The following is a 12,461-nucleotide window of genomic DNA, read 5'->3' as shown; positions in this document are numbered from 1 at the left end:
GAAATCATTCAGCTTTTATCGTGCTTTATTAGACGTTACGCTACCGCACTAAATATAATTTATGTTGATTTAAAATAATCTCCTCTCGAATAGTTTTTCGTCAAGGAATGTGAAACATCCAAGACAGAATCTCCCCTTGTCTGTAACCAAAAGCCATCCGTATTCGCCATCCAACGGCTTGTCTCACTCCGAACCGAGTCGAGTTTAAAATCACCGTGTAATTTAATACAGAGTATAGTCAAGCACTCCACAAGGACTCGTCGAGTTGTTGGAGATTTCTGTCTGAACTCGGCTTCTCTCGATCATGAGAAAAGCGTCGTGACAACAGCCTCGTAATAGAAGCTCGACGAGTGGCAACGTGTTAGGGTCCGCAGCGCGATAAGAGGCATCCCTTCTCCTATTTAAGGTCGTAAGGCAAGCGATAGATGAAGGGTGAATTTAAAGGGGCCGGCCAACCTCGCGTCTTCTGGCCGCTTTAACTGCGGGACGACCACCTGCAAGTAGACAGTCCGGATCGACCGGTGGCACGCATACGGTGTACGCTAGCTGCACCGCGATGCCGGAGAATGTATCGTAAGCTTCCTATCTAGCACGAGCGTACTTGCGCACTTCAGTGCCGGGAAGTGTGCCGTATGTATTTCCAACAAGACTCGACGCTTAACCCACGCAAACGGACTGCGTTGCTTATTCAATGTCTGCACGTCGACCACCCGTCAACCTTGATGGACTAGCCTTCCGATGCGTTAAGATTGCGTTAGATACGACGATATCGCTCACAATTCCCAGGCGTTCGTGATAAACGTGACGATTCCCCGCTATTGCTCTAACAACGTTTGAAATAACGTGGTATGAACATTAGATGGATATTTACGCGGCGTAATATGATATCGATGCGCGCATGGTAATTATGCGGATCTCTATTTCACTTGGTTGCACGTTGTGAAGTATCCGTTTTAAACGAGAATGCGCACACAGTTCTACTCCTTTTATACGTACAGACGAAAATTCCGAGCGTTAATGGAGAATATTTGTAAAATCTGATCGTTGTGGTAAAATCGAGAATAACCGACTACGCACACTCGGTGCTACACTATTAGGATTCTATCTCGTTTCGTACCTTTATTCGCATTCTCCATTATATGGATGTGTTCAAATAGTGGTGTAAAATCTAATGCGTCCACAAATGTGCATAAGTACAATTGAGATTATAAATGATCGTGCCAGGAATTATAATAGTATTATATTTCGAGTTAGCTGTTATGCACGTTATTGGAAATTGTATTTGTAATATATATTGGCAATTTATGTTGTGTAACACTCGTGACTATCTTCTATTAATTTGAATTTTAATTAGTAACATCTCTTCCATATTTAGCGAATATATAAAATACTTTATTTATAATGAAAAAATATTCTTTTGTATAGTTTATAATTATGACGCATGCATACTTAGTCAAAGTTTAGCCAGTACATTTCATTTTGTCTCTTTCTCCTTAGTTACATATATTCTATTATACTCATAACGCAACCTTTAATGTGTATTATTGAGATATATAAGCTATTCGTTTAGTGTATACAGAAATTTTATATGTGAACGCAATCATATTTTGCGTTATTTAATAACGAGGACAAATAATAATCATATAAAATGGCTATGCGTGATAAAATATATTTCACGTTCAGCATGTGTACTAAGATTTAATAATAAAATGTACTGTATTATGATATAACTATTTTTATGAAATACGTGAATTTTGTATTATTTTATGAAATTTCAATGCATTTCTCTCTGTTTTATTTTATAATTATCCATATTTTTCTCTCGGACATATCATGACGTAACGAATATCTTTATAAAATAAATGTTTCAGCAACAAATGTTGCTTTTTAAAATATAACAAAAATAAATGTTAAATACACTTTTAAACGAAACCAAATCGATTACAATTCTCTAAATTGAAAATTTTATAAAATAAAAAAAATAGAAAAACGTAAAATTTATTTGAATTGAATATCGCATTTATTGTGATACAACATGTCATCGGGATAATATGTATACGTCATCGTTTGGTACCTTCGCAAGTCCTGGTTCGACTATGTCCGATGCCGGTGGCGATACAAACTTTCGACATTAACCCGTACCCAAGTTTGTCCTTTCACACGCCAACAATCATATTTTTGCCTGACCGCAAAATTATCTAATTGCCATGGCTATAAAATATTGGCCTAGTTGCCGGATAACTTCGGGACTCAGTCAAATTAAATGCTGGCACGATCCAACTATTCCCTAACTTCCTTTTCGCTTCTTTTTCCTTCTTTTATAATGTCATATATATATATATATATATATATATATATATATATATATATATATATAATAACTAAGAATTTATATATAGGTATGTATATAAAAACGTATACACACACAAATGCAATATATATTGCCCATATACTCGATCCTCTTGTTAAGATTGCATTACGCTTTTCATTTATAAGATAAATACAATTGAATTTCAAGCGTTTCTTCTTGCGGCGCCGGCGTATTCTATTCATATTCGCGAGCGAGGCAAACAAATTATCTCAATTCCGTTTATTTATTTGCGTGATGGTTGCCTTGTCGATATTTGTTGAAGTATAACTCAAGTTTCGATACAGTCGCTGTAACGTCTTATCGTTTCGTTGAGATATCCAGATCAGCTCTAGGCACGGTTGTTATGGCCGCCCGATCAACACCGCGTTTTGGATTTGCAGATGAGAGCTGACGCAACCGTCCGAAACGTTGTTGAAAAGATACCGAAGTGAAGAGCAGAAAAGTCCAGGGGGCTATCATATAAACTCCACCACGTGCATGTAATTCAGCCGAGTAAAACGCTAGCCAATAAACTTGCACTTGGGACTTCTTCTGTTTTCTTTGAATGCATTTCGTGGGCGCGCCTGCGTTGTAGTCTAGGAAGGCTCCGTGCTTCTCGATATTTTCTACGGCGCGTTGTTTTTCTTTTATCGTCCCGCTCGAACTTATTTACCCGTCTAAGCTTTTGATATCATATTTTATCACAGGCGAACGAATTCACGCATTGCCTGTTCTTTATTTCGATATTACAGTAAATATAATAGTATCAATACACGTCGCTTGATATGCGCCGTGGAACATAATGTACGAAAGAACAGACAAGATCTTTTAATTAAACGTTGTTTTATTGTTATTAAAGGATTGATCTCCTTCTTAATGAATTGTTATAAATATCTTCTATATATAAAGAAAATGTAGTTTATGATAAAAAAGAAAGAATTCTCGTTGTTTAGAAAAATACACATACATACCTAGATTTAAAACATTTAAATAAAAATGTTAACGACATGATAGTTACAATATGATTATTTGAGAACGGAAAAAATATTGGTTTTTCTTTAGATAAAATTGAAGAGTGTCAATACATTGTCAGAAATAATATAATTTAATTAAATTTATGTTGCTTAATTTATCAAAAAAATTACTTTATAATTATTCTATACATATATCATAGAAATGTTAACATAAAGTTATAACATGAACTTGATATTAAAATGTAATAAAAGTCTTCTTTCTTTAATCTAATTGTTACATACTTTTAAATATCTAATTTCAGATTTCTCTAACGTCTGTTTAAGATTTCTGTTATAAAGGTCTATTATAAATTGGTTATGTGTTGCAAGAGTTATGACGTTTTGTGTGTTGCTAACTTTTCTTGTAAGGCAATTGAAAGAAATTACTGTTGCTACTAATGCTAGCGAAGCAGGAGCGTGATATTATGCGAAATGGTGACTTTGAAGTGTGTAATTTCGCACATGTATATGCGTCTTACAAGTTGTATACAATTGGCCATCGACACAATGTAAGAATTTGCTTGAAGCGTGCCAAGTCGTTCACTGAAGTTTGAGAGTTTCGTTAGAGTTTCGTAAGATTGCCAATAAGATTTTGTATTTTTCAATGTGAATAACGTATTTGAAAGTATTATTTAAACATAAAATAAACTATTATTCATTTTTAATCGGTTAGTTATCGATTAGTTGATTAAAAAAATACAAATTTTTTTAAATATGTTTTAATATATTTGTACAATTGCAGACGCGTAAATAAGTAAACGGTTTTAAATAGATAATAGTTTTAATATTTTATTCTTTGAACAAACTGTGTCGAAAGCTTCTTAAATATTTTATAATACAGCAAAAACCAGAATAGAAAAGATTTAATATATTTAGAGAGGATCCAAACTTTCTTGTTAATTAAGTTAGTAATCCACTCGTATTTAATATTACTTTAAATAATTTAATACTTTATATGTATGATTAGATTATGTCATATATTTTTGATATTTACTTGCATTTACGCATCATATATACTAGATACCACAGACGCGCGCTTCGCGCGCGCTATTTAGCTTTAACACATTATGCTATTACTATTACACTATTAACTTCTTGATACACACAATTATCAAAATATACGATAACAGCTGCAAATAAAGTAAGCGCAGCGAGAGAACCAATCGGCATCGCGAAAAAGAGACAACAATAACTGCGATATATTCGAGTATCGACTTTGCACGCCTTTTTTAGAGAGGGAAAAATGTTTTATAAAATACGAGCGTTTTCTATAAGATACAGTTTTATTGCTTCAAAGAGTTGGAAGTAGAGTTTAAATTATTTGTAACAAGATAACCGACATTTTTGGACTATTGTATAATAAAATTGAAAGAAACAAGATGCGAATTTTAGACCTTCATATTATAGAAGATCTTGAAAGTCAAAATGAAAATAAATTTTCGAATTATGTCGGTGTAGCTGCTTATAAAAAATGAGACGGACAAGATGTTGAAACCAAGCGCAATCCACGGTTTTACTGCGAAACTCTACATATAGATTCGGTTAGAAGTAAAAGTAAATTACTTTTACGTCTAACAATAAAGTTGAAGGTAAAAGTTATAAATCAATGTAATTTCACGTGATTGCGTTTTTAATCGCGAAAACGTATATCCGCGCTTAAGAACTGTCACGAGGGCTGAATGTTTACAGCGCGAGAGAAGGCGAACAAGGTAAACTTCTCTACGAAACTATTATTTTCTCTTATGAGAAATTTAAGGTACGTTCGTCGAGGAATATTAACCACGTAAAGGTGGCCAGCAAGAAAGTACTTTCTGCGAATTTGGCCTATGCAAATACGGGTGAACAATCCGGGTAGGTCGAGTTTGCAAGCCTTCGCCTAGTGAAAAAGTTTGGACGCCCCGCGACGAATACTAATTAAAGACTTGCGGAATGAAATTAGTTAGCCGAGGGGTCGCGGGGGGGGGGGTGACTCTCGAGGATGGACGATGGAGTCCTCGACTCGGCGACGAAGAGCCGCTTATGATAATATAATAATACTTACTTGGGGCCTCGGAGTGCTACCTCCAAGCTCATTATGCGTTTAGTTCATAACTTCAATTGGATTCTTACTATCCCTACCGAGCCGGGGCTTTCATCCGACCGTTGTCTCAAACCATCCTAATTATACAAGTAATTACTATCGCGAAAGAGAACGTTTCAACTCATTCATGGCCGCGATGATGCTGCATAAGCAAAGATAGTTTATCCCTTTTGCAATTCAAATATTTTGTTTGAGATATTTGATTAAAATTTATTGTACTTATTATAATTTCCTTGCAATAGAAATACAGTATCATAAATTTCAGTATTTAAACGTTTCTATCATATCACGTATATACCTTTATTCGTCAACATTTTTGATGGCTATAGTTTCTTTTCATTAGAATCGTATTTGGTTACTTCAGAATTCGGTGCATTTTGAAATGCGATTTACGACTTACCGTCGGTAAACGCATTTTAGAAGAGAGAAAAGAGAGAAAAGAAAATATTTGTGACCCCCATTGCTACGGGAAATTTTCACAAGGTCCATACTGTCGCTCGCCAGGCTTTGAAATCAATCTCAGTACTCTGGGAACATGATAGTACGACGCGAGTAGAACTTCTTCCTTCCTCCACCTCGGTCCATTGAAAAAAGGCTCTTGAGTCCATCTCAAGGTATCGATTAACAAACACTCGAACAGCTAGTGCTGCCTTTGTAGAGCCCGCTTTGCAGAGTAACCGTTCGTGGTAAAGCCGTTTCGAGCTTTCCTGAATGGCACAGTGAAAGCTTTCTGTGCGAACGACTCACCGAGTGTTGCACAAGAGGCGGACCTTTCGAACTCCACAGAATAACGCGACCGTGCGCATCCATTTGTGCGCGGTAGAATTTCGCCGACCTAATCGAATTCCGGTTGCGTCGGCGAAATTTCCGCATTCGCGACCGACGAGCGCGATATTTAATTTAGCAGCGCCGATTTGGTATTCATGACGAGACATGGCTGTGGACGTAAATATAACGCTTTGACGGAGCACTTGGAAATATGTATCGACCCTTTGATTTTCTTTTCCGAAAATTGTACCGATATTCTATTCGTCGGGCTGACTTTGACTCGTCAAAATTGCTTTTAGCTTTTGCCATCGAAGACTTGTACTTAACATGGTTCTTATTTTTAGATAAGCATGTGAAATTCTTATAATCTCATTTTCTCATTTTTACGTTCCGATCATTGACAGTACCCGCTTTTATCTACAATACTACAATTTATGTTATACAATATTTTGTAAAATTTTAGAAAGTAACACGATAACGCGACAACGTGACAACGCGAAATAAGAAACCTGACAGAAAACTTACTTTGTTTAGATGAGAGATTACGTAGGACATTGAATTATACCTACATTCGTTTGCGGCGATATATATATAATTAAATACTTTCACCTGCTATATCAAGAAAACCATTTATCACGATAGTAATCATGCTCTATGCTACACTCTCTTATGCAACAAAACTTTTGACCGTAGTATGTGAAAGTACTTACCCTCGGATTTAGGTGCGGGAGGTTTGCGAGTGGCCCAATTTGTCCGAATACTTCTGCCACCGAGCCATTGGCCGTTCATGTTGCCGATGGCACTCTCTGCTTCCTGAGAAAAGACAACAGGAAAAATCAATATTTCCTGTCGAAAATTCGAATAGCGAAATTCATGTATTAAAAGCAGAAAAGAAACTATTTTGTTAGTTGTTAAACGTAGGAGGTTACATAATTTTTGATAGTAATTATGTTGAATTTTGTAAACATTTGTTTATAATATTTGCTTTGTTAATATTTCTAATCGAGGTTTTATCATTCTCCTATGACCTATAACCTATATCATTATATATTAAAAAACGATTTTCATTCTTTTATTTTTTGCAACGTTGGTTTTCGATTTTACAATAAAATATCTTTTTTTTACAATGCCTTAGTAGTGTATCAAATTTTATTTGGTCTTTATGCTATTGCATCGTTTATTAATTTACTTTTTGTGATCAAAACAGTCGTTGATTTTACAAAAAGCATTTAGATGGCAATACAAAATATTTTTGCATATATACCAAACGGTCGTTTTATTTTATAATACACTTTATCGAATGCGTATGAATGGATATGATTGCAGTTAAATTTACAAAATTCTTGCGTTACAATGCTATATCCTGAAAACACGCTAAAACACACAAATAAATGGTATGATATAAAACGCAAAAACAAAGAAGATAATCAATTTTTTATAAAATTCGTCATGTAATTAACGCAAATTTCCTAAAAAATTATAAATAATTGTGAAATTATAGAAAAGACAGGGACCGTGTGTATTTACGTATTACAGAATGCTTCTAAGGGATTTTACCGAGAGGCGAATGAAAATACGCGTCGTCGCGCAGTGCCTCTGCGAAAGCTCCTTTATTGTCTCTCGCAACGTCTATAACAACAATTGTGGGACGTCGCGTCGTAAGAACCGCGCGACGGCATCCGCGCGAGACGCGGCGGGAGGATGCCGCCGCATTCACACGCAAAACCGCGGATAAAACCAACAGGTATGTTGACGTCAATATTATCCGCGACTTATTGTTGATTCAGCCGCGGTATCCCGCCGGCGTGGCCTCCGATCCAGGTCAACTTAATATACGTTTTGAAATTTTATTCGATCGACTGCACTCTTGATTCCCCGGATTTTCGTGAACCGCTTCGGGCGATCCGGGACATTTTCCATTGCGACATTGGATTCTCGAGGAAGGGTTGGGAACACCTATGGCAAAGACGAGAAAGCACCGCCGACGTATACATATTTCTACGAGCTATTTGCACAATTCATGGACATTCGACTGAAACGATTTTCACGGCGGTAACCAATCCGTCTTCCTATACGTTCATTATACGATTCGTGTGGAAAACAAAATCTTTATATTAATCGCGAAACTTGCGGAAAAGGTAAAGAAATCGCATCACCGTGATATTCGCAACACGAAGCGAGAAATAGATACAGTATGGCACACGTCATCGCTTGCATCGTGCAGTACACGCACAAAGACATACATTCGCGCGACATCGTGACGATGGTATTCGGACGGTAGATCCGCAGGATGGCTGAGAGATGGAGACCTAAAAATATTCTCGACACGAGGAATTCCCCGAAAAAGTTTACTGTTCGAAAAGCTCTTTGGGCATGAGAGACGAAGGGAAGATACCTCTCTTTCTCTCTCTCTCTCTCTCTCGTTTCCTCCTTCCTCTCTCTCTCTCTCTCTCTCTCTTTCTTCCCCGCTCTCTAACCTCCCACAGTCTTTCCCTCTTTCCAGTCTACCCTCTGCCGTTCTCTGCTTTCAGCCATTTGCGCCATTCGGGGCGTCCTCGGCTTTGCCTTTGCCTCATCTCCAGCCGTTACTTTCTTCCACGGCGCAGGCTACGCTTCAGCCAGCCAGTGGCTCTCTGCGCTTTTCTGCACGATCCTCATTCTCCCCGTCGCACACCGCCCGCTAGATAAAGTATTTCCGATTCGAATCTCCATTCCCGATATGATGCCGCACATTCGCGCGGTTAGCCTAGATAGAGCTCAGGCGACCGAATGCCCGTTCTAAGCCGATTCTAAACTTCGGTCGATATCCCGCCTCTTCGACCCGCAACCCCTGAAAACCAACGCCGCTTGCCTCCTTCCGTCCGGCGTGACCAGGGCGTTTACGTGGTACCAGAAGTGCCACCTCCAGAAGCCAGTTGCCTCCCGTCTCACCCTCCCCTTCCCGCATTTTCCACCGGGCGGCCGGCAGTTTGAGCTGTCCAAGCACCCATCAAATCGAATTTCTTCCGCGGTCAGCGATGCTATAGGCAGACGGGAGCGCCGCTTACCGACACCCAACTGTTTTACACGCATTATTAAGTCATGCGCCGGCACGGAGTAACGCGCTGTCGGATTACGTGGCCTTAACGAAACTTCCTTCTGCACCAAACAAACTGTACAAAGCCCGATTGTGATCGACTTTGCCTCTTTAAGCTTGTCTCTTTTAAATTTTACATTATTTATGTTGAATTTTTATTGTTTTTCTCAATCAAGCTCTGATACATGTTCTTAAAGGTATAAGTATTTTTAACAAATTGTGGTATATAAGAATTAAACTTGTTAGCGTTTTTACATATCTTGTTAGCAATTATATTATAATTTCGTATTTAACAAGAAATTATTAGATTAAATGGTAACATTTGGTTTATTAATAACTAGCTGCCCCGGCGAACTTCGTACCGCCTAACAGTAATGAATGTAGTGATAAGACACGCAAATAGTCTTTCTCTCTCCCCCTCTCTTTTTCTCTCCCTCTTTTTCCCCCTCTCCCTCTCTCTCTCTCTCTCTTTCTCTATCTCTCCCTCTCTCTCTCTTCCCCTCTCTTTCTCTCTCTCTCCACCTCCCTCTCTCTCTCTCTCTCCCCCTCTCTTTCTCTCTTTCTCTCCCTCTCTCTCTCTCCCCCTCTCTTTCTCTCTCTCTCTCCCCCTCCCTCTCTCCCTCTCTCCCTCCCTCTATGTATTTTTTCTATGTATTTGGATATCTTTCTAGATTAATTTTTTTTTTACGTGAATTTTTCCGATATTTTATTAGTTATTCTGCTATTTCGGAAAATTCTACCCCTATTTCATATACTTGTAGTAAAAATTCGGCCCAGCCGTTCTTGAGTTATAAGTGTTCTAACTAACCCGACTTTGTTTTATATATTAAGATTTTTTGTTGAAACTTTAATACAGTATAAATGATATATGTTTGTACAAACCACACGCGCGTAAGATGTTTGAACTTCATTTGTTAGGATAATAGGGCAAAACTCCAAGTGGTATTTCTATCGAAACGTTTCCAATTATTTATTTAATTTGTTCGTACAGTCGAGAAAACTTAAGTAACATTTCAATTTTTAATAAAAACTGTATGACTCCATGACCAAATAAAAATATGACCTGTTGTTTTAAAAATTCTGCGACTCGCTACGTACGATATTTCTATTGCATCAAAAAATAAAGACTATTTATTTACATGGCTATGCGTATATTCAATGCCACGTGTCAACGTGGCCGTTATGCATTCGATATTTTGACTGCAGCGTAAATAAAATAACGTTAACACATACGAAGGCACCCGTTTTCCAACGCGTCGTAAACGACGTTCTAATTGCTTTCGTTTACCTACCTATAGCGTAGAATACAAATCTACGCGAATGGAAGCACGCTTTTGTGTATTTAAGGTCGTGAGTCGTAATATCGCACGATTTATCGATCAAATGGTAAAGCAACAAAAGTTGACAGTAACTGGAGCGACCTGAGCACTTACGTAGTATGTATGTAAGTACACACCGGCTATCAACTGGTAATAGGGGCAGAGCTTGGACTACATGACGGATCCATCTACGCATTGAATACATTGTACCATATTCGCTCATGGAAACGTTTTATCAATACATATTTCTTTTCGAAATAACAAATCTCGGTTTACTACTATTTCGTTTGAAAGACGAACATTCGAATCATAAATCAATTTCCATCGCGCACGTGTATAAAGAGAACTGTTGCCTAGTAGTAACGTATCGTCGCACCTGTGATGAATGTCGCGTATAGATACACGAAACGTATAGGAGCACGCAGCGGGACATTATAAAGCTCGGTATTCATTAGATGCAGTATTTGGGAGTTCGAATCCGTCTCCCAAAAGAAAAAAAAGGAGAAAACGAGAATCCCGGGAATTCCTATTTCGTCGTACATCTTAAAAGAGCCAGGATGTTAGATGCTGGGCGATCAGAGCTCGCGATTTAGATACGTGTATCCGACGGTCGAAGGATATAGTGGCGGTGGGACTGGTCGGTGGACGGGGGATAGCGGTGGGAAAGGAAGGGGAGAAATTTTCGCGTGTTCCTCGAGGTTAACGGAGACACTCGGGAAATTTATACTTCGGCAATAGTAATACCGCGGGTGTGAGGCAGGTGCCGGCGGTGGTCCAGATCGATAGGACATTAAAACAGAGGGGAAACGGAGAGAGGGTCTACCTTCGGGGCAGGCGCCTCGACGAATAACCCCGCCATAAACGGAGGAAAGCCTTCTTTTACTCAGCCGTACATCTAACTTCGCCGTGATTTACGTCGCGGATTTTGGCGGGTCACACTAAAACTCCGGCCACTCTCCATTTAGCCCCGAAAAATGATGTTGTAAACCGTGACGGTCGGACCCTCCTCCTTATTTGATCAGCGAAAGCCGGGAGGACGGCGTCAAGTTTGACATACTGCGAGAGTGATGGATGTGATTTCGCAGTTGTTGTCGTTGAGAAATATTTGCGTTCTTTCCGACTTTGGGGACAATCGGAGTTAAATGCGCGATAATTAAAATGCTGCTCGAAAGGGAATTATCTACTTTGCCGTTATGTTGCCGTAATTCTGATTTACATAAAAATGCATCGAGCTCTTTTATCTCCTTTACTCACACAAGTGCTCTGCATGCAGATAATTTTTTATTTCATTTTTATTATAATCTCGTAGGAATGAAATTACAAACGTTGCTGTTTTAATTGACGTGCTTTGCATGCTCTAGCCTTCTTTAGAACGACTGCTTTTTGGACTTTCTTGAAAGTGGCCACATTCTGGTAAAAGAGAACGTTACAAAAAAGCGTGATGTATAAAGTTTTCTTGTAAGATCTGCAAGATTCTGAAGTTAATTCGGAATAAGTACATTTTTGGTAGTTAAGATTTATCGATTGGTACATACTCTCGGACTTATCTTATTAAACTTTTTAAATAGAAAGAAATTCCTACTGCTAAAAATAAATGTTTTTCATGCTGTAAAATCAGAACATGAATGAACAGAGTTGTAAAATTTGTGTTTGAGAGCTATATGTCCCTAATAATTTAGATTTTGTTGTATTTCTTAAAAATAAAAATAACTTATTGACTAGCAAGATTACATATTGTATATTAATCTACTTTTAACATATAAATGTGTATAATTAAATGCGATAGTGTCTTGTGCAATGTTTAAATATCGTAGCTAAGGCTCATGTGATAGAATCAGTTTATTATCTCAGCTAC

General features: G+C 38.0%; 1 protein-coding gene across 8 annotated transcripts in view; it reads right to left on the bottom strand.

Annotated features, from left to right (window-relative positions):
- Positions 1-12,461, bottom strand: part of LOC139808652 (nucleolysin TIAR) — a 524,179-nt gene that overhangs the window by 39,915 nt on the left and 471,803 nt on the right. For all 8 annotated transcript variants that reach the window (XM_071770864.1, XM_071770869.1, XM_071770867.1 and 5 more), the window contains one exon: positions 6,922-7,024. In XM_071770864.1, coding sequence (XP_071626965.1) covers positions 6,922-7,024 — 103 coding nt within the window. The remainder of the gene's footprint in view (positions 1-6,921; positions 7,025-12,461) is intronic.

Source organism: Temnothorax longispinosus, chromosome 2, assembly GCF_030848805.1.
Source record: "Temnothorax longispinosus isolate EJ_2023e chromosome 2, Tlon_JGU_v1, whole genome shotgun sequence".
Taxonomy (NCBI): domain Eukaryota; kingdom Metazoa; phylum Arthropoda; class Insecta; order Hymenoptera; family Formicidae; genus Temnothorax; species Temnothorax longispinosus.
This window is presented reverse-complemented; position numbering and strand designations above follow the sequence as displayed.